At 45.1% G+C, this 22,899-nt stretch overlaps 1 protein-coding gene across 4 annotated transcripts in view; it reads left to right on the top strand.

The window, feature by feature from the left end:
• Positions 1–5,161: 5,161 nt before the first annotated feature.
• Positions 5,162–22,899, top strand: part of FHDC1 (FH2 domain containing 1) — a 42,619-nt gene continuing 24,881 nt past the window's right edge. Inside the window, exons 1-5 of one of the 4 annotated variants that reach the window (XM_042935279.1) lie at positions 6,162–6,237; positions 12,172–12,234; positions 12,529–12,794; positions 21,920–21,981; positions 22,636–22,738. In XM_042935279.1, coding sequence (XP_042791213.1) covers positions 12,549–12,794; positions 21,920–21,981; positions 22,636–22,738 — 411 coding nt within the window. In that variant the 5' untranslated portion in view covers positions 6,162–6,237; positions 12,172–12,234; positions 12,529–12,548. Of the gene's footprint in view, positions 5,216–6,161; positions 6,238–7,666; positions 7,727–12,171; positions 12,795–21,919; positions 21,982–22,635; positions 22,739–22,899 lie in introns of those variants that run through there. The other 3 variants (XM_042935278.1, XM_042935276.1, XM_042935277.1) reach the window with 3 other exon arrangements.

Below are 22,899 nucleotides of genomic sequence, written 5' to 3'. Positions count from 1 at the left end.
AAAGGACACCCGGAGAGCCAGTGCCTAGTAATCACCCCACAGGAAACACGACACAACTCAAAATGCAAATATTCCAGAAATTCACGTACCCGTGCCTTCAGCAAAGAGGTGCAGTGGGGAAAGAGCCTAGGTTTAATTTCAGATATCAGCAACATTTCGAGAAAAATTAAAAGTAAAATTATTTGCTCTTTTCTGTAGCCTCGTCCTGAGAAATCACCACCATTTTATAGCTCAATATACAGTTTAACACAGAAAAGTTGATCATGTGCACAAAAAACACCAGGTAAAAGAAACTTAGAAATGTGAGGGGAATGTCTTTCATTTATTGTAAAGTACAAATGGCTGGATGTTTAATATCACCTCTCTGAGTTAGATTAAATATAAGAGCCTCCTTCTTCAGGAGGGGGCCAGGAGTTAGGAGTGAAGATGAACAGAGAAGTCCAGGGTTTAACCCCAACACAGCCCTGTTCAGGTTTGGCCTGGTCAGGCCCACAAAGAGATGCAAATATGAGCTAATTGTGATGCTGCGTGTTTTGGTGGGGATCTTCCTTGCTGCCAAGGCCTGTCAAAACGTGAATAATGAATGGTATTGCCACCAAAAGGCTTACTGTCGTTCTCAAAAAAGGGTCCATTTGAATTCTTTCTAGGTATCTGGCTTAAGTAATACTAAGATGCTAATTGTTACGGGCTGGTTTTATTATTTCCTATCATACCCAAAGTATTTACCATCTTATTAGAAATAGAAGCTTAGCGCCGAAGTATTGTGCATAATTGGTCCCTAAACTAAGTACAAACTCAATTTGCAAGGGAAATAAAAAGGGCTTTACAAAATTGCTAAGTCACCAACATGTCCTTTTGCCCACCTTTATATGCCATACATCTTGTACAAGATTGCACATATTATTTCCCCAGGGAAGTACACACACACACACACACACACACACACACACACACACACACCATCACCACCACCACCACATACCAATATCGTTGATTCATTGAGTTTCTGTTTGCTGACTGCCTGTAACTGTGAGTGTTATGGTTTCAAATTACTCTTTGTTCTTCTAACTTCTTCAAAGGATAAACAATTTAAAACAGTTAAAACCAGTAGCAAAAGAAATTGGCATCTGACATCCTCGTTAACTTAATTCCTCTCACTGAGACTCACATACTTGTTTTTTGATGGTGGTAAGTGGAAAGAAGTAATACACTTTCATGTTGTATTTTAAAGGTATTTTTCTCCTGAAAATTTGAATGTTATAACAGCCAGTACCTACATTTTCAAACAGTACTGAGCGGTTTTCTAAGCACTGTATCAACTGTAAGCTAAGAAAAGGCCTAGCTGAGGGTTTTCTGGATGAGGGAGAGCCTCAGTAATGTGTACACTATTTCTCTTACCTTAGTCTCCGCTTCCATCCTGGTCTCCAAAACGCACACACACGCACACACACATACACCTTAAAAAGCAAATGAACAATGTGCTCTAAGGAAACATAGACAGCAGGAGAAAAAGGTCATCAGCTGCCTAATTACCTCATTCTTACATGTTGGTAGGGATTGTCTGTAATCTCTCTTATCCTCAAACAAATCAGGCATTGTTGTTGACCAAGTACCTGTGTTTACTTCTGGCAAGAGAAATGCCTGTTGATGTTACCATGGATATCAACATCACATGTGAAAGCATTTTCTATTTAAAACTTTTCAGAAATCACTTGTTAGCACCCACAAAAAAAGTTTTCTCCCTCTTCATAATCAGAGCCCAGTCATTATTTACTACACTTAAAAGCAATTTACTGTCTACATTTCTTAGCCTGCAACAAGAAAACATCATCTTCTCAGTTCAAAGTTGTCTAGAAAACTATAGCAACCCAGTGTCTGCATTTTGCCAATAAGGTATGCGATGCAAATTCACATTCATGGTGACGGCAACAATTCTGTTGAATTTATTTATTTTATACTTTTCAACCTTTGAATGGAACAAGTCCTAGTGATTTCTCTTAGACATGGCTCTTACTAGAAGGGTTGGTGAGTCTTTGCATTTGTCTGCAAGTCTGTTTAAATCTAGAGTTGGTAGAGTTAGTTTCTTTTGCAGTGTCCAATTTTAAGAGCCTATAATCTAAATACTGAACAACTGATCTCATCAGCTATATTTTAAGAACAAAGATTAAGTAAATCTCAGTCTGCATCAGAGAAAGAGATTTTAAAAAATCAGTTTGATGCCTCAATCCTATGCCAGAGGGGACTTATTTCGTTGTGTCCATTGTGGTTCCTTAGAGGGCCCAGTAAGTCAGCTCATGCATTAGACTTAACTCCTTAAGCAAACACGCCTGCTTTAGAACTGAAAGTTTTGTTTTGTTTTGTTTTGTTTTGTTTTGTTTTTAAAAGGATGGATTCTGACATTTGATTCATCTTGGTTTCAAGGTTTTGTTTAGTGGCTCCTAATGACAGATTCAAATACAAAATGCTTGATGTAGGAGAAACCGAAAGCTTCTCAGGGCTGAAGAAGTGAAGCCAGAAGAGAAAAAATGAACTGGGCAAAGGAAAAGGAGCCATCTGCCATCTGGAAAGGAAAGTCTGGGGAGAGGGAAAAGCAAACCGCAGACAGAGAAGTTCTTCTGCAGGGTCGGAGCTGGCACCTGTGAGGCTCGTGGCCTGGGCCACACTAAGCTAGAACACGCTCCAGAGAGGTCAGCTTGCTTGGAAGAGTGCGTGCCGGCCACACTCCCTGCTGCTCAGATGTCCCTGCGGTCAAACAGCAGCTTCCTCCAAGCCACAAATTCCAGGGCCTGGGCTGACTTGGAACACACTTGGCTTCAGGAGTCTTTCCAGCCTTCCTCCCAGAGAGGGCTGCTGGCGTTTCTGGGGTACAGAAGACAAACAGCAGACCCTAACTCCCAAGCACAAACTTAGGTGAGATGAAGGCTTGGTTAACAATCTGCATATAAACAGATGAAGAACAAACTGCCCATCAGATTTGCAGCCTTTGATTCAAATCCATGGGGACACTGACTGTATTTCAGACTTGGGCTCTGTGCTACTCAACTACTTTTTGGCCACCTCATTTGCACACCATATAAAAAGAGCCAAAAATTGGGTGCTGGGTGGCTCAGTCACTTGAGATTCTGACTCTTGATATTGGCTCAGGTTGTGATCTCCCCATCCTGGGATTGAGCCCTGCGTTGGGCTCTGGGCTCCACACTGACAGCACTGAGCCTGCTTGGGATTCTCTCCCCTCTATCTGTCCCTCGCCAACTGGCTCGAGCGAGCGCTCTCTCTCTTTCTCTGCCCCTTCTCCACTCACTTGCGACGCATTCTCTCTCTCTCTCAAAATAAATAAACTTTAAAAAATGTAAATAAGAGCCAAAAATTAAGGCTGACACATTCAGGACCAGCACACAATGCTGTTTGGGCACAATAGAACACTTCAGACTGCAGGAGGGGGAGGTAGGAAGCAGCCAGCATCAGACTGAAGATCTCCGCTTTCTTCGTGTACTGATGCCAAGGAGTGGACTCTGGAGTCCAATTTAACTTCTGTAAGCTAGAAAATGCAGAATGGAGAGTTTCTAGAATTGTTGTGAGAATCAAGTGTGATGCCTGACACATGGCCAACAGCAAGTATCAGCTCCTCCTTCCTCTAACTGGGGTTAATGGATGTGCATACAAAGTACAGATGTAAGAGACATGACTTGTGGAAAGAGCAAGTTTGGCAAATACTTAGATCTAAGGAATTTAGAAGAGAAAAAGAACTAGAGGAAAGCTGGGATTGTGAGTTTTATTTTACTTTATTTTTTAAAGTTTATTTATTTTGAGGAGGGAGGGGGAGAGAGAGAGAGAGACAGAAAGAGAGAATCCCAAGAAGGCTCCTGGCTGCCAGCACAGAGCCCAACTTGGGGCTCAAATTCATGAACTGTGAGATCATGACCTGAGCCAAAGTCAGATTCTTAACCCAATGAGCCACCCAGGTGCCCCTATTTTATTTTTTCTTAATGTTTATTTATTTTGAGAGGGAGGGGAGGGAGACAGAGAGAAGAGAGAGAGAATCCCAACCTGACACAGGGCTCAATCTTAGGAACTATCAGATCACAACCTGAGCTGAAATCAAAAATCAGATGCTCAACTGACTGAACCACCCAGGCACCCCTTGATTGTAAATTTTAAAAATCAGGTCTTAAGAGGTGCAGGCAGGAAGAGTCCTAGTTTTAAGAGAAAGAAGAATTGACCCTTGGACACTTAATTTGGACCTGAGATATTACAGAGACAATTTAAGATTTAAGAGTCTGTGACACGGAGGTGGAATCAGAAGTGGATTTGCCTTGGAGCTCAAGTTTTGCTGCCCCTTACTTTCCCGGACACTACCAAGGAAGGACACATACCTAGTGTTGTGTCTGTAGGTTGTTATCATTTCTCTTTAAAAAGCTCCCTCAAGAGTTAAACGAACTTCAGGCCCCATAAAATCTGGACCTTCCAGGTTCAAGTCAGAAGGTAGCACCCGTGGGGGAATGAGAGATAAAGAGTTGGAAGAATCTAGTTACTGTCCTCAAAGGACAAAAAGGGTCAGCAGAGGAGGCCAGAGAGGCAAAGGGAAGGCCGGTAGGTCAGGATGCTGCAGGGAGATCAAAAAGACACGAGGTTAAGGATGGGTCACTGGATTTGACCCTTCAAAAAAGTGGCTGATTTTAAAGTGCATACTTAGTACAGTGTGGGTAAAGCCCAGGTTGGGGGGTTGGGGGGGTGGGGGGGGGTGCTTGAAGAGTGGGAAGTGTTCAGTGGGTGTAGACCCCTCATCTGGCCAGGCCCACATAAAAGAAAAGGAGAGGATACCATTCGGCTCCTCGATTTTGATACTCTATAATTCAGCTTTTGCCTGTGCAGTCGCTGTTCCTTTGGGATTAATATTATCTTCCTGAGCATGGGGCTTTCCCTTTCATTACATTCCCACTCCTTGAGATTTCCTGTGGGCTTGGTTGGACCTACCCCTCACGTGTAGTATAAGCCTGTTCAATGACTGATATATGGGCTCTTGCCTGGCATGGAATTTGTTTTTTGTTTTGCTTTGTTTTTGCCCTAATAGCTTCACTTTTTCCATCCATATGGAGGTCGGGAATTCTGTCGTGGGAGTTCAGGGGTTGAAGACCAGGGTGGAGAGTCAGAAGTCATGAGGCACCAGAGGCTGGCAAGGCTGTGCGGTCTGTTATCTGGGATCACAAAGTCAGAGGTAAGGATGACTTCATCCTCACACAGGGCACCTCCCCACCTGATTTCCGATGGGCCGGGCTTGCCCAGGATCTTTTGACTATGTTTCTCACTGGCTGGAGTCACAAGTTACTTTGAAAAAAAAAATGCGATTAAACTGTCCCGGGTTTCTTCCTGTGAGGAGTCTTTCCCAGACAGCGTCCGTTCAGGAGATCTGGCTTGCACTGGACTTTTTCTTTGCTTTGCTTAAGTATAGCTGAAAGATTCCTGTTACCATCATCACTGAGAAGATTATATAGATATAAAAAGGTAACAAACCTACAGACTCTACGGAAGAGCTGGCCTTTGGGTAGCTCCGGCTCAACCGGGATTCGGTTTTAAGGGCTGCGACAGTTCACCCAAATGCTGTCTTGTGCTCCAGGGAGAAACAAGCACGGGGGCAGAGGGTGGACTGGCGCGAGCGCGCGCGTGTGTCTGTGTGTGTGTGTGTGTGTGTGTGTGTGTGTGCGCGCGCGCGGAGTGTGTGCGTGCAGGAGAGTGCGTGTGCGCAGGGGGTGCCGGGGAGGTTGCGGCAGAGGCTGCTTTGTGGAAAGCACTTGCGGGCTCAGAAGCGGCTTGGCACCTCCCCTTGCTGGTTACTCGAGGACACCCGACTCTTCTTCACACTCCGTACTTGTCGGTTTCTCGCCGCCCCTACTTCCCTCGGGGGCTTTCGGGTGCGGGGAGCAGCGTGCGGGGTGGCGGCTTCCAGGCCCCCAGGGCCCCGCGTAGGTGAAGGTGAGCACCGCAGCGCCGACGGTGGCGCTCGGAGGGTGGGAGGAGGGAAGGGGCCGAGCAGGAAAGGGCGTGTTGCGCTTTGCGGCTGGCGCTGGGAGCAGCCTGGACTGCGGCATTGTTACCTGAGGCAGCGCCTGAGCCCCGCCCCGCGCCGCCCTGCCCCCTCGCGGTCCGGGGCCGCCCCGGCTGCAGAGACCCGGGAAGAAGCGTTGGTGCTGGAGACAGCGGTGGGGAGCGAGGAGCGCGCGCGCGGAGAGCCGGCCGCCGGTGAGTGGGAGCCGGACGGCCGAGGCAGGGGTGACCGCTGCTCGGGGGCATCGGGTCCCAGACACTTCCCGATTCTATAGGGCCGAGGTGGAGGATCAGCCAGGACCCGGGGCTGCGGCGCCAAGTCTCGGCTGCCTTCGAGCCTCAGTGGGAAGGCTGGGGAGGTTTGCGCTTCCTCCACACCCACCCGAGTGACTTTGGTGCTTGCGCTAGAGGACAGCGATCGGCCTCTTGAGGATAAGACGGGCTGGCCTGGACCCGCGTCTAGAGAACGAGCTAGGTCACGGGCCGCCTCCGGGTTGGACCTGGCTAATTTAGTTTTAGCTGCTAAGACTTTTGGATAAACTGTGCCCCCGCTTGATCCCCGCCCGGTCCTAGAGCGCGCAACCGGCCAGCGGGGAGCCACGACTTGGCCCTCCGGACAGTGGGTGCGGGGTTGGCGAGGACCGCGTCCGGGTGATGCGGACTGAGGACAAGACGGCTCTTGCACTTGCACACTTGTCCTGGCCGTGCGAAGTTCAGGTTACAAATTGCGCCCTGAGCTTTGAAATTTGGGGAGGAAGCGGGTGGGCTGGTGAGTCAGCTCCAGCCGCTGCGGTGCCCCTAGCTCGAGGACCGCGGGCTCTCGGTTTAATCCTCTGACCAAACACCAGGAGTCTCTCTACATTTTTTCCGTCGTCTCTTCCCGGCTCCCATCTGGTGATTTGCAGTGCGGCCGCCAGGGCTTTCTCCCCTGCGCCCAGGACCCGGACCCCGGACGTGGGGGAGGTGTCACCGCGAAGGTTCGAGGACTGGGTGGAGCTCGCGTTTGCGAACCAGGAGACCCCCCCCTACCCCCGCCGCCGGCTTTGCTTCAAACACTGAAACACCTCCGCTAGTTAGCCCCCCCACCCCTCCCGGCTTTCTGGAGCTTTGTGCAGCGGCCGGGTGGAGGGGCGGGTACCCTGGGATCGGCGCGGGGCCGGGGGGGCGGACCCTAAAGCCCGGGCCCTCCAGGCGAGGGGGCGGGGCCGAGAGACCCCCCCCCCCCTCCCCCTTGCACGCCCGGCCAGCTGGCCTCTGGGGCCGCGGGGGCGGCGAGCTGGTGCGGCGGCCCCTCCAGTCGCTTCTGCCCGAAGACCGGCGAACGCTCGGCGCTCCCGGGAGGAGGAGGGTCCAGCCCTTCCCCGGCGTCGGCCCTTTCGGCCCCGCTGGTTCCCACACGGCCGGCACTTGAGTCTCCCTGGAGCGCGCCCTCGCCCCGCCGCAGGGGTCGCCGGCGAGCTTGCGCGGCCGTGTGGGAGTCTATCTCCGCGGCGCACCGGCGCCCGCTCCCCCACCGCGGCTCCTGCAGCGGTCCAGATAAAGACGCCGCCCGGGGCTCGTGCGCGGCCGCGGGACCTCCCTCCCGCGTCCCTCCTGCGGCCGCTGGCGCCTCAACGCGCTACCCAGGGATTCGGCGGACGCGGCGCCCCCGAGCCTTCTGTGCGGCCGAGCCGGGGCCGTTTTGGTGAGTGGCTGGGGCGGGACGCAGGACTCGGGGCTGGGGGCGGAAGGACTCGGTGGACCGCTCGGCGGTGCAGAGACCTGGAAAACTACTGTGTGTCTAGACCTCGCGAAAGAAATCGTGCCCCCGGTGTGCCCCACGCCGAATTTCTTCAGGACCCGGCAGTGTTCAAACATCTGTTTGCACAGAAATTGCCCCTACTGTTCGGCCGTCTGTGACCCCCCTCTACTGACCCATAGTTGTCTTCCTGGAATGAGTGGCGAGCGCTTCCTTCCCTCCCTCTCTCATGAGCATCTTTGGCGCTCGTTTGCTTTTTTTCTTGGTTTTGGGACGTTGAGAGAAATTGAAAAAGCACATTCGAACAACAAGCGTTCTTTCTCTGCTCTCCGGGTGTTGCGCTCAGGGGCATCTGTGAAGTGTTTATGTTGTGCTGCAGATTAAACACGCTGACTGCAAACAGTCTTGGGTTCTTTCGCTGCACGCTGGAGTGCCAAGGTGAAGGGTTGGATGTTGCCAGCTCTGATTTGACTGCGTGGTTGACATTCTATGTTTAATAATCAAGAAAGGTTTTGAAAGATAGGTGGTCGGGGAGGAGCCTTTCCCAATGAATTAGTGGAGTGAGAGCAAAAATTCCGTATTTTAGAATCGCTCGTACTCTCCCTACCCTTTCTTCTTCCCCAGATTAAATAGGGCTGAGTGTTCGTCTTCTCTCCAAACCTGGCCTACTCTGCCCCGTTTGTCATCAGAAGGGTGTGGGCCAGCCCTTCCTGCTCCCACCTCATCTGTGACACAAGTCAGGAATGAAGGGGAAAGGTTTCCTGGAGGGTTTTCCTTGGCTGGTTTACTTTTGATTATTGTTGACCTAGAGGGTGAGTGAGGTGCTGAGCAATAGGGCCCCACTAACCCTCTTTGAGGAAAACCCTGAGCTCTGAACTGACTTTCAGGAACATGTTTTCCTCCTAAATATGCTGTGAAATGAAATGTACATTTTCTCTCTTCTTCCCTCCCACTCACTCCCTTTAAGAGAACACCAAGAGCAAAGCAATGCTTGCTGTTGGGCCAGAGGGCTTCGTTGAAGACCCTTATGAACATTCACATTCTAAGACGTTTTGCTTTCTGATCAGCTAAAGACATGGTCCCAGAATCCCCCTATTGAAAATTCACATGGTTAAAAGATGCTCCACGGAGCTACCGCCTCCCTTGAGGGTCCATCACTCAGGCACACCCCTGATGGGTCATGATTAGCACTCAGGGGACTTGAAGAGTTATCTTCAGAACCTTACAGTGACAGCCCTACATTTTACTCAGGGCTGGGCATTTGTCAGCCTTAGCAGCTGCCCTCCCTGCTGCTGAGGTCCCCAACCTGTAGGTGACATGTTAAATACAAACCTGACTCTATCTGCCCTGGAGAGATCGATGGGACACTTGACACTTTCCAGACAGAGCCAAGGCTAGTTCCATTGTCCCTGTTGGCAATTGGCAGCTGTGAGAAACAGCAGTGGGTTTAAGGCTCCCGCAATACCTGTGTTCTAGCATGTTTGGAGAGCATGTGTTTGCATCTTTACTGTGGACAGTACCCTAGTAAATCAAATGTTCTTTGTGTATCCTCTGTTTTACTGCCTGATGAGACTGTGGAAAGGGTTAGAATGTCTGTCTGTACTCTTTTTCCAATGTCTCTTTGACATTGGAAATCCCAGCCAAAGGGAAAGCCCTATCAAAGCCCTATTGAAGCCGGTAGTAAAAGCATTAGCATCTAAGCTAATCATTGCTGGAGAATTTATTCATTAGAAGCTGTTGGGGGCCTAGGATCCTTATTTGTTACCCTGGGAAAAAATTAGCCAGACAGCATACCAGCAACAGTGTTGTAAATTTTATTTCGTTCTTTTAACTTTTGAAAATAACATTCTTTCTCAAGATGGGGCAGTGGTTAGAATTATGCCAATGCATGACTAACACCCGTCACTTTTTACTTTGATAAGCTTTTATCTGGTACTTCTGTGCAATGTGCAAGACTCAGACAGACTTGCATCCTTCAGAGCTTTAGTGTTAGCAAAGCAGTGCTGGTGCAGGACCAAGTGTATGGTCTTTCTCACTCTTAGTATCTCTGTATTTGCTGTGTGAGGTTTAACGGTATATCTGTATATATACTTATGCAGCACTGAGTGAGTTATTGCTTTCTAGGATGGAGACTTTTTAAGGTGATCACCTATTCTTGAGTAATCTATAATCGAGTCAGCATATCTGCAGTTGGAGGTGAATTGGAGGATTAGCAGCTCTTCAATACATGAGATATTTTATGTACAGAAGTATTTGAAACTATGTAAGGATAAACTGCCAAGATTACCTGTACAGTCTTGAAAAAAGAAGAGTTCAAATGTAACTATAAACTGTAATTGACAATGAGTCATTTGCTTAAGGGGTGCCAACTATGAAAACAGCCTAGTTATGCCCCTAATGATAATTATGAAAACTCCTTTTAAAAGCCAGTTGCATCTCGAGTGAGCTGTAAGTTGGCTTGGGTAAATAATTTCAGTTTTACTTTCTAAAAAATTATCTAGTGATGATGGCTACACAACGCTTTGAAAGTGCTTAATGTCACTGATGTACACTTATAAATGGTTAAAACGGCATTTAAAAAATCCAATTAGTAGCTGGCAGTGCCATCTTTTACCCACATATAGTTTTCAAAAGTTAAGTATTCAAATGTTTAATAAAAACATTTGTTCTTGTAATTTAGAGATGATATATAACCACTGAGTATTGAAAAAGGACAAACCTAGCAACTTAGAAAGCAAAGAATGGGACTACTAAAGGTATTTTTCTAGCAGCCAGGAGTAACTTAGCATTTTATCTATTAAACCCAATACATATTTTGAAGAAAATGTGGGAAAGTAAAGAGAAATCATATGGACATATGATACTGGTTATTGTTAATACTAGCTAACTATGGTACCCAGGCATCTTGGTACATGTAGTAGCTCATTTATTCTTATGCAAACCGATGAAACAGTATATCTTTATATTATAGACAAGGATACTGAGCTGTAGATCAAATAACCTTGGGTTGCTCAGTCAAACAAATAGCAGAACCGAGATCTGAGGGGGAAAAATCTATTCCGAACTCTCCACTCTTATTCCCAAGGCAATGCTGCCTCTTGTACATGGTTCTGTGTAAAGTATCTGAAAATATTTGAATTAGTGCTATCAGACAGATCACTCCTACGTAATCCAGTGTTGTTTGACCAATGTGTGTCTGTAAGTGTGAGCTCTGACAATGATGTTGTAAAAGGATAATTACACTCAGAAGGCCAGTCTAAAAAAGCCTTTCCCTGTGGCCCTTTATGACCTGGAGGAAACGGTCCTTTTTACATGCCCACATAGTCGGGGTGCTCACTTCATAAGGGTCCCTGCATCTTCAGTGAACCAGTCCTCATCTCTGAAGAAATGTAGTTGTTTTGACCTCTGTTTTCATATCAGGTCCATAACAACTCAATACCAAAAGCAAACATTTAAAGGTCAATAAAAACACAAGCTACTAAAATTAGTCAGTGACTGTGGATAAGGGGTAGACATGGCAGGTATGATACGGACAGCATATCCTCGTGTGTATATGTCTTCTTTGCTAATAATGTCACAGAAGAAGCAGAAGAGGTTGGCCAGAAGTTCTGATTGTTTCCTAAGAGTGGCTTAATTAGAATCTGAAATGAGAACATTGGAAGCAATGGGAGAGGTCATGTAATGGATCCCAACCTCCTAATTTTACAAATGACAAAACTGAAGTCTAGTGAGGCGAAGTGATTTGTCTAAAATGTAAGCAGTGCCGCTTGATTTAGAGCCACAACCTTTAATCTTTACATTTAGTGGTTTTTTCCTCTATTTGTGGGGAAGCCCCATCACCAAGTGGAGCAGGGACTTGGTGGCCCCTGACTCCGGGGGAATGAGTTTGGTCACTATTTTATCATCTCCAGATGCCCTGCCTATTACATGCAAGGCAGAGTATGCCCTTTGACCAAGTGATTGGTAGGGGACATGTCCATACTGGTGAAAGGCAGGATCATACACTAATACCTAATGCTTCAGCCATTTGGGTAATTTCCCTAGGGGTTGGGTATCCATTGCCCAAAGAAAATGAGCCAGTTAGTGAACAAGTAGTTTATTCATAAAGTGACCAGTACTTGCTGAACCTATAGTGAGCAGGTTCCTAATAAATATGTCTTTGATTGATTAACGGAAGGTTTCCAAGTTGATTTGTTGCTTCTGCTTTGGCAGCATTTCCAGGAGGTAAAATTTGTTTGGTTCACATTTAGAAAAGTAGTAGTCTCTTTTAATGCTCTTTTGGATGATTGTAATACCCAGCCACTCGACGAGGACTGGCACTAGGCTCTGGAGGGAAGAGCTGGTATTCACATGTTTTCCTGTACTGATTTAAAGTTGTTTTATCTTTGTAGGTTTGGAAGATGACACACAACACAGTTGCCTTTTTCTCTGGCAGCAGACTAGCGGGTGAAAAAGTATGACACGAGTTTGATGTTTGTGTCTGCTTCCCCAAGGTCAAGAAATTATCTCCTTAGAAGGCAACAGTACTATGCATGTTATGAATTGTGTCTCCTTGGTCAGCGATAAAGAAAATGGGAATGTCGCCTCGGCAGCTGGATTCATGATCGGGCAAACCCCCCCACCGCCACCACCTCCACCCCCTCCACCTCCACCATGTCCATACTCAGGGGAGGGTTTTCTGCCCTCTCCCCCTCCTCCACCCCCTCCTCCACTCCCCGGGGTGCCTCCAGTCCCACCTCCCCCTCCAGGACTACCCCCGGCTTCTCACATGAACGGCTACAGCCACCTGGGTAAGAAAAAGCGGATGAGAAACTTTTTTTGGAAAACCATTCCGGAGGAGCAAGTTCGTGGCAAAACCAACATCTGGACTTTGGCGGCCAGGCAGCAGCATCACTACCAGATCGATACAAAGACCATCGAGGAGCTCTTTGGGCAGCAAGAAGACACCACCAAACCTTCCCTTTCTAGGAGAGGAGGAACTTTAAACTCATCCTTCAGAGACCCTAAGGAAGAGGTAAGAACGGATCCAGGAGGGATGATCCTCCGCATGCTGCATTGTTTTGCGTTTGGAACGCTGTGTACATTTCAGAACTTGCTAAATCACTCGCAAATACGATAATGCAAGCGAATGTGCTCTGGAAATGTAGAAAGGGCCTTATGCGATGAGCTTGAGCTGACTAGCAAAAAAGTGTAAGAAGCATGCATGCCACATCCTCCCAGACATCCCGGTGGAGTATGACCTCACGCCGAGAACATGCTATCTGGGGCCATCGTCCTTTGGCCTCTCAGCACTGCCCTGTCTCCAACACATCTGCTGTGGTTTCCCCTGGTGGGGCAGTTCTGCTCAAGTCCATATTAGTAGTCTCTGTCGGAACAAAAACCGGAGTTCCTGAACTCAGTTAACTACGATTAACAGGAACTTTCTGAGACAAAATGCCTTTTGTTAAATACACCATTAACTACTCTACATCCTTAAGATTTTACCCCTATTGCAATAAAAACTATGCCTCTAGTTTTCCTTCCCTAAGTGTTGTGAGTTAGTCTTGAATTAAACTATGGCTCTGAATTCAACTATGGCCACTGTGGAATAGATATTTCCAGAAAGCTCAGTGCATAAAGCTAGTTTTTAGATGGATTTTCTAGGAAGCATATTTCCAGTGAACAATAAATGTCATACTGAGAATAAAGCTAGCAGGTTATAAGAAGTTCACCGAAAGCACGGCTTCAGAACTATTGATTACCATACATATATATTATAGAAACTGAATTAAAAATTGCATTTGAAAGTATTGTTTAGAAACAAAGTAAATTGAGAAACCTCCTCCACTTGCTAGCAGGAGTCATGAGGAAACCAGAGATTGAAAGGAAAGAATGTTGCCCACCGAAAAGAAAAAGGGGGGGAGGGGCAACAAATGTATTATTTCTATTTGTTTTATTTATTTATTTATTTATTTATTTATTTATTTATTTATTTATTTATTTAATGTTTGTTTACTTTTGAGAGAGAGTGTGAGAAGGGGAGGGACAGAGAAGGAGGGAGACACGGATTCGGAAGCAGGCTCCAGGCCTAGGACCTGAGCTCTCAGCACAAAGCCTGATGTGGGGGTTTGAATTCATAAGCTAGCCATGAGATCATGACCCGAGCCGAAGTCGGATGCTTAACTGACTGAGCCCCCCAGGTGCCCCCAAATGTATGGTTTTTAAAATCTGTTCTACAGGAACAGAAGAAATAGGTCAAAGATGGAGTGGATCAGGTAAGAGAGTAGGCAGGGCTCTGGGATGGAGTCGCATCTCTCTGCATGATTGAATTCCTGAGTTGACAGTCTTGACCTCTTTTCTCTGTGTGTCCCAGGAGCATATGAATTTCTTCTCTCCACGAATTCACTTGGGGGTCCTTGAACTTGGTGGTATGGTCCTCTGTTGAAATAGCCAAGAGTCGATTAATTATAAAATGTGGAAATGCTGGGATTGGAATTAAGTGTGTAAAGTAAATTTGACAGGAAGTCTTCAGGACTGTCCCTAGCGCCCTCCCCTGCTGAGCATAGACTTTCCCTGCTCCTTCCCTTTATGTGAAGCCCTTTTATTTCTTAGCGTATCCTTTCAGTATTGGAAAGAGCAAGAAGTCACTTCCTTAGTACCCTGGCCTTTGCCCCAGCGTCCAGCAGAGACTTCTTATTGTACAGTGGCGCATTTCTCACCATTGTTTCCTAGTTCTCTTTACTGAATGTCAGTGACTGTGAAGGAGAGAGCGGGTGGGCGCATGTGGAAGTGGAGCACATGTCTCAGGATACCACCTCTGACAGAAGGGGGTCTAGCTCACCAGGTTCCTGGGAAGGCACCTCCCAGGTTGGAATGGGTGGCATCCTTTATAAATTGGAGACCTTTATTTTGCCAAATGATGGTTTGAGGGGCTTCAAGGAACTTGCAGCTTTATGTCTGCAAACTCAAGAGGGGTTAAGAACCACTTAGGGAGGGAAATAGCAGGGAGTATGGCATCTTTTCTGAACTACAGCAGGAGCAGAAATGTCAATCTCTAGGCCGCATCTGAAATTCAGGAATAAAAAGGCTTTCCCCTCATCCCCCTCCACCCCCTCACCCTAGATGCATTTTTACTTTTTTTTTTTTTTTTTTTTTGCTTTCACTTAAAAAATAACTAAAATTAAATAATGATTATTGTTAAAATTATTTTTAATTGTGATAAAATACATATTACATTTACCATCTTAACCATTTAAAAATTTTTTTTAGTGTTTTATTTTTGAGAGAGAGAGAGAGAGTACAAGCAGGGGAGGGGCAGAGAGAGAGGCAGACACAGAATCCGAAGCAGGCTCCAGGCTCCGAGCTGTAAGCACAGAGCCCAACGTGGGGCTTGAACTCACAAACCGCGAGCTCATGACCGGAGCTGAAGTCGGACGCTTAACCGACTGAGCCACCCAGGCGCCCCCATCTTAACCGTTTTTAAATGGAATCATGTGGTATTTGTCTTTTGGTAACAGTTTATTTTGCATAATGTCCTTAAGGCTCCTCCATGTTCCAGTATGTGTCAGAATTTTAAGGCTGAATGATATTCCATTGTACGTAGATACCACGTTTTGATGGATCTGGTCATCCGTCGATGGCTATTTGGGTTGCTCCACCTTTTGGCTCTTGTGAATGTGCTGCTATGAACATGGGTGTGCAAGTATTTTCACTTTTAATACTTGTAGGTCCTAAGCTGAGAGTCGCTAGAAAGAAAAATTAAGTCACCACGACTGTGTAGTCATAAGATAATATAACTCTCCAACTCTTTAGTACTCGGATAGGATAAGTAGTTAGGTAGAGGGATTTAAGTGTATTAGGTAATACTGTCATACAACAGAGGGTTATCCAGAATTATTTTCAATTTTTCATGCTATCTCCAACATGGCTAGAAGTATATATACTTTTTAAAATTTTCAGTAAAAGACTACAGTACATGCTATTTTCTTCCCCCATTAGATTTTCTTCTAAAGAAATTACAACTCAGCAGTTATAGTTTCCACAAGGCCCGATAATAAATCTTCCAATTTACTTGGTAGTAAGTGGAGCCCAGGGTTAAACGTAATAGTTGTCACCACCTGTCTGTGTGGAATGGACAATACCCTGAACAGCAGGCTTGGCAGAGGGACCCATCCTGAGCCTGGAAACATGGCATCCCAACCTGCCACTACACAGGCCATAATTCTGGAGGTTCAGACATGCCAGAGATCAGATAATGTCCCCTTGAAATATGTGAAATAACCTCCTACAGAAGTGGCCTGCCATTATGTGGTTGACTGCTACTTCAAAGGGCGCATAAAGCATTACAAATAAGTTCCATTATACTCCAAAGAAAGAAGTTGCTAGAAGATAAGGAAGAGCTGGGTTCAGGAATGGCCGGATTTAGGAAGAACAACACTCAAAATAGTAAATGAAAACATTTAGTACGTGGAGGAGGAGGTTATGAAATATTGCTATCCTTGTATCTCTGTTACCTATAAATTAACTTCAGGAAGCTACAAATGTTAGAGTAATAATTAAAGTATAATAAAGTAATTAGAAATAACAAAAATATATTACTGGAGATAATAATAACAAGAGTCAGCTCAAGCTCCACCTTCTTTTTGGAGTTCACTGACCTCTTCCCTGAGGTGTTCCCTGTCCATCTGTTACTGTGGCTCCCCAGCCCCCTCAGAGTCTCACTCACACTGGTTAGTTGGGTCTGTACCTGCCTCCCTCTAGAATATGAAATGCTCTTAAGGGAAGGGACCGTCTTGGCCAAGTGGTATCTTCCAAAGGAAACTAAAGGTAACTGAGCTGGCAGAACTGAACCAAGGATGCAAAGGGAGTATTTGCCCATATGATACATCAGAATTGGGACTGACAAAGAAAACACAAGATGAATGAAGCCCGAGGATGTAATACAGTGACTACAGTTGATAACATTGTGTTGTATAACTGAAATTTGCTAAGAGAGTGGAACTTAAATGCCTTTCTCCAAAGAAGAGAAAAAAGAGATAAATATGGGAGGTGATAGATGGGGGAGTCCTTCTACCATGTTTACATATATCATTATAAGCATGATGCACGCTTTAAATATCTTACAATTTTATTTGTCAAGTATACGTCAATAAAGTGAAATAAAAAAAAGAAAAGAAGATACAAATGTTGGAACACAATATGATGTCTGTAGTAATATTTACATTAAAAAAAATTTTTTTATGTTTATTTTTAAGAGAGAGAGAGGGAGGGAGGGAGGGAGGGACAGACAGAGAAAGAGGGAGACACAGAATCCGAAGCATGCTCCAGGCTCTGAGCTGTCAGCACAGAGCCCGATGCGGGGCTTGAACTCATGAACCGTAGATCATGACTTGAGCTGAAGTCGGACGCTTAACCTGACCGATTCACCCAGGTGCCCCTGAATTAATCTTTACACTTAACATTAATTAATAATACTATGTAAGAAATAACTGAAATCACTTACTAGAAAAAGAGAAAGAGGAAGAGAGGATGGAAGGAAGATTGCTTTTTCTAAGTTTCTGAGAAGAAATATCTTATTCTCTCACACTCATTCAGGTTATCAGTTATTTCTCAATTTTTGTTATGATCCCAGTAAGTTCTAGAATTCTGGGACATGCTCAATCCAGAACTACAGAACTAGATGAGTATTTGAAATACATTTGAAAGAAGAAAAAAAAACAACCTAGGTTTTTATATTTTTCCCCAAACCTGGGCTAGAAAAGTACACATAAAAAACCTCAGAAACCAAAAGCTACATCTGTAGAAGATACAGGAAGATTTTTAAAATTTTGCTTTTCAGAATTTGACATGGCATTGAAATAAACACCATTTAGTGGTACTTAAAGTAGTCAAGGAAGCCCTCTTGGACATATTGAAACAAAAGTGGCTTAAAAATTTCTTCTTCCACCTTGAAGATATTATGTTAAGTGAAATAAACCATTCACAAAAGGACAAATGCTGTATGATTCTACTTAATGTAAAGTACCCAGAATGGTCCAATTTATAGAGACAGCAAGTAGAAGGGTGGTTGCCAGAGGCTGAAGGAAGGAGGAAATGGGGAGTTAGGATTTAATGGGTACAGAGTTGCAATTTTGCAAGATGGGAAGAGTTCTGTGGATGTGGTGGTGATGGGTGCACAACAGTGTGAAGGCAGTTGATGATACTGACCGTTTAAAAATGGTTGAGATGGGGGCCTCCAGGCTGGTTCATTCAGTAGAGCCTGCAACTCTTAATCTCGGGGTTGTGAGTTTGAGCCCCATGTTGGGTGTAGAGATTACTTGGAAAAAAAAAATGGTTAAGATGGTAAATGTTATGTGTATTTTACCACAACTAAAAACGAAAAGCTATTTCTTCTCTTTAAAGAACAGGGGAGGCAGATTTTGTAGTAGTTGGTAGTAGATAAAAGTACAAGAATTGTAGAGGGGTGGGGGGCGCCTTGATTAAGCATCCTGACACTTGATTTGGCCTCAGGTCATGATCTCATGGTTCGTGAGTTCGAGCCCCATGTTGGGCTCTGCGTGGACAGCACTGAGCCTGCTTGGGATTCTCTTTGTCTCCCTCTGTCTTTGCCCCTCCCCTGTGCATGGGATCTCTCTCTCTCTCTCTCTCTCTCTCTCTCTCTCTGTCTCCCTCCCTCCCTGCCTGCCTCTAAATAAACAAAAAAAGTAATTGTGGGAGGAGGTAGGAGCACTTATCTGGAGGTTTGCACGAGAGGAGCGGTACAGCCAATCACACCCTTTACTGAGTGCTGCATGCAGTCTCAGTGCCTCAGGGTGGCGGAGCCCCCCGGGCCACCCTGGCAGTCTGTGGGGAGCCTGTTCCCCTAGCAGGGCCACTTCACATCCTGGTGGGAAGTCCTCGGGGTGGCACGAGGTGAGCCCCTTGTTCACCAGGGCTGGCTTAACTCTTGAGTGCGCCTTTCATGGGAAAGCCCCTGAGCTCTACAGTACGCTGGCTGCACCTGCTAAGACAGGCCCTGACTTCTGTCCAGGTCCTGCGTCCGTGTCCTGCAGTGTTCAGAAAAGTAGATTACCTTCAACTGGAACTGGTAGGCAGGGAGGGAATCCTTGTTCCTGAGGCTGTCTGTCTCAGCCTGTGCAGCCAGCAAGTCCACTGCTCTGGATGCTTCCAAAACACCACCCGGTCCCACACGCATGGGGTTCCTGAATTGCCCAGCTCTGAGGCGGCAAGCCTTTGGGAAGTAAGATAAGCTAATTTACAGGTGAAATGATAATCTGCTTTAAAGCACTTTAAAGCACTTTAACAGACACTTTTATAACACTCCTTTAGAAGGATCGGATATGATAACCTGTGAGAGAGAGCCAGATTGTGCACTAGGCAAATCTGAGGATGCCAGGAGAGAATGGGACTGTCCCTGGAAGGCAGCCAGTTGTCTCATTTTCCTGTCGTTTTCCCTGGAAGGTGCTCTGTGATGGCCAGCCCGGGTTTTTCTTAGGACTGTTGCTGAATTGTCTTAAGTTAGCGACCAGTTTCAGAAGGTTTGCTTCAAGAGGTGGAGACAGTCGCTGCCCCAGGCTGTGGCTGCTCTGTGTCAAGTATGACAGCAGCTCCTGGAGGCTGTGTCAGCTGTGAGAACACGATTTCTCTCCATCATCCCACACAGACAGCTCTGGAGTCTCCAGGGAACCTGGCCAGGCCCTGTGGATGGCTTTCTATAGATCTGCCCCCATTCCTGGAGGAACATCCCAATGTGGATACCCGCCCGAGGCGGTGGGGGAACATTGCCACTTCTCTAATATTCCTGTATCCTCAGCAGTGTTAAAACTCACAGGAACTAGAGAGAAAAGGAACCAGAGAGACCCAGGCTAGCATTTCAGTTCTCGTGTTGCTTTGGGGAAAGTATAAAAAATGACATCTCTGAGGCTCGGTTTCCTTATTTGTCAGATAGGAACAATAAGAGTAATTTCTCTGTCACTTCCAGCAGCAGTAGCTGTGAATCCGTCAAGGGCACAGAGCATCAGAAGGTTAAGGGTGGAGATTGGAGTTGGGGGCAAGAAGTGTGTGCTGAGGAAGTTCTTTGGAAATGTCTGTCACTGTATCAGTATACATGTTCTTACTTGTGGCTTTTTAATTTATGAATTATAATAAGACATAGTTTTCTGTCTTACTGAATTTAGATTCCTCTGTCTGGTGTGGGCTTTCCTCATTAAAGGGTGTTAAGGTTGACAGGTTTTATTCTCTCCCTCTCTTCCCCCCTCTTCTCCCCTACCTTCACACTCAACTTGAACTATAGTCCTTGGGTAGGAGTCCAATAAGGAGCCTGTCCTGATTGCTTGGGAGTTTATTTTATGGCTGGCAGGTGATTGCGTGAACATAAAGTAAACCCCTAGGATAGTAAATAATGTGATTGTTTAAGATTAGTCTTCAAAAGGAGGCAGCCATACTCTTGTAAAAATTTAACCTTATAGTCAGGAAGTGCCATTAAATTGGGTTAACAGTTCTTGCTGCTGCTTATAAACTTAGAAGCAGGCCCAGAGACCAGGAATTTAATCTGAAACCTGATTCTCTTTTGTTCACAATGAATCACATACATTTGGAAAGGAAGAGAATTATAACAACATTCCTGTTTTAGCTAGTCTCCCTTTAGCAAAAACCAGATGAAAAAAATTGCAGCAGTTTTAAGGCTATCTTGCCTCCACGCCTCTTGTATATTTGCTGCCAGAGAAAGAAAAACTTCTGTTTATAATAATAACAACATCCACCCCACTGTCCAAAAAAGGTTCTGTCTAATTTCTAGTCTGATAAAACCCTGCCCAATTATTGATTTTGGACAGCTAAAACCTATTGCAGCCAAAATCTGGGTTTTGACAGTACATTAGAATAGCACCGTATTTCATTAACTCAAAGACGCCATACATTGTAAGATACCTCCTGATTTCAGAGATGTTAACATGGATCTTAGACTTGGTGAAAGACAGCACAAGAATTTTCCTTTATAAATTTTGAGTAAATAAAATTTAGAAGACTTTCTTACCTCCTCCTGAAAGGGCTATTGGACATATATATTCTTTTTCAATGAAAAGAAATTTTTCTTTTTGAAAAAAAATTAATTTTATTACATTTCTGAAAATAACAGTATTGGTCCTTCTATATCCCTAAATCAGGGTTGGGACTCTGCAATATCTTCAGTTATTTTTTACTTTCTTAGTTTAAATTTCATATGATCTTGCTATGCTAAGACACCTGTTTTTCAAATTTGGGCTTTTATTATTTTTTTCTCTTTCTTTCTTTTTTTTTAAATATAATTTATTGTCAAGTTAGCTAACATACAATGCATACAGTGTGCTCTTGTCAAATTTGGGCTTTTAAATGCAGGCTGTTAGTTATTCTAAGAGGAAATTGCTAAATTAAAAAAATTTTAATATACATTATTCATTAAAAGTCATGTAAGAGGGGCACCTGGGTGGTTTAGTCGATTGAGCATCTGAATTCAGCTCAGATCATGATATCACTGCTTGTGGGTTTGAGCCCCATGTTGGGCTCTGGGCTGACAGCTCGGAGCCTGGAGCCTGCTTCATATTCTGTATCTCCCTTTCTCTCTCCCCATCCCCCACTCTCTCTCTCTCTCTCTCTCTGTCTCTCTCTCTCTCACTCAAAAATAAGTAAACATTTTAAAACTTTTAAAAAAGTTATATAAGATTAAAATAGATATGTACGGGGCGCCTGGGGTGGCTCAGTTGGTTGGGCGACCAACTTCAGCTCAGGTCACGATCTCATGGTCTTTGGGTTGGAGCCCCATGTCAGGCTCTGTGCTGACAGCTCAGAGCCTGGAGCCTGCTTCAGATTCTGTGTCTTCCTCTCTCTCTTCTCCCCACCTTGTGTTCTATCAAAAATAAACAAACATTAAAAAAATTAAAAATAAAATAGGTATGTATAGTTATTATAGTCAAGGAAATATATCATTGCAGAAAATTTGGAGAGATGATAATATTTTAATGTTTGCAAAGCTGCATTAGGTATATCGATTAATCACCAGATTTACATATTGGAAGTTATTCTTTTATAAATTAGTGTCGTATTTTGATAGGTTTTAATTCTCTCCTTTCCTCCAACTCTTTTTATTTGTACTTTACTAGTCTTACGTGTGTCTATTTTTTTCAGATTACTATCTTGGATGCAAAACGGAGCATGAACATTGGGATATTTCTTAAGCAATTTAAGAAGTAAGGTTTTTGCACATATTTGCAACTTTAGTCTCATCCACACTGTCAGCATCAATCTGGGTGTGGCTGAGCTGAAATTCAGCTTCTAATAAAAGCAAAAGTCATTCCTCATACTTGTATATCCTTGTTAGATACATGGTGTGATGAGTACCCAAGTGTCTGTCATTCTCTGCTGTTTTCCTGCATGAAAACAGAACCTAGTGGCTTGAAGTACAGGGAGAGTTGCCTAGGGGTGTCTGTTCAAGCCTGTCATGTCAGGGAATTTATAAATTCTTCTGTAGTGTTGCCCCTCGAGTGGAAGTTGGACTGGTGAGTCAACAGTGGTTAAATGCCAGTGTTCTAAAGTGGAAAGGAAAGGCTCGCCAGGTTTCCATGTGACCAAAGGGGATTGCTTTTCTTCACCCAGAGAAGACCCCCAGTGGTTGTTGCCTTTCTGGGATGCCCAAGGATGGGCTTCTGGGTGAAGAGCGTGTCAACATCCCTGCTTTCCCTGGCAGTGGGGCTCTTGTGATCACTGACACAGCATGTCCCTCAGACTGGGAAGAAGGCGGGATGGCAGGAGGGTGGAGGTGATTTGTTTTAATTTCCACTGGCTTGTGTTTCTTTGGCACTTCAGCAAATGTGAAATGGAATCTGATTAATTGTCTTTTCAAGGTCTCCTCAGTCCATCGTAGAAGATATTCATCAAGGAAAGAGTGAACATTATGGATCAGAGACCCTGCGAGAATTTCTTAAGCTTTTGCCAGAGTCAGAGGAGGTAAGGAATTTGGCACATGAATTTTAGATGTTAGGAGTGATGATAAAACCTTAACATTTTTCAGAGTGTCAAAACTCACATGGGAAGGGGACTCTGCTACTCGGAGCCAGAGTTTTCTCACCTAAAAGTAAAAAGTCACCTAAGAGAGGGAGTGTAAGTTG

This window comes from Panthera leo, chromosome B1 (assembly GCF_018350215.1).
Source record: "Panthera leo isolate Ple1 chromosome B1, P.leo_Ple1_pat1.1, whole genome shotgun sequence".
Taxonomy (NCBI): domain Eukaryota; kingdom Metazoa; phylum Chordata; class Mammalia; order Carnivora; family Felidae; genus Panthera; species Panthera leo.
This window is presented reverse-complemented; position numbering and strand designations above follow the sequence as displayed.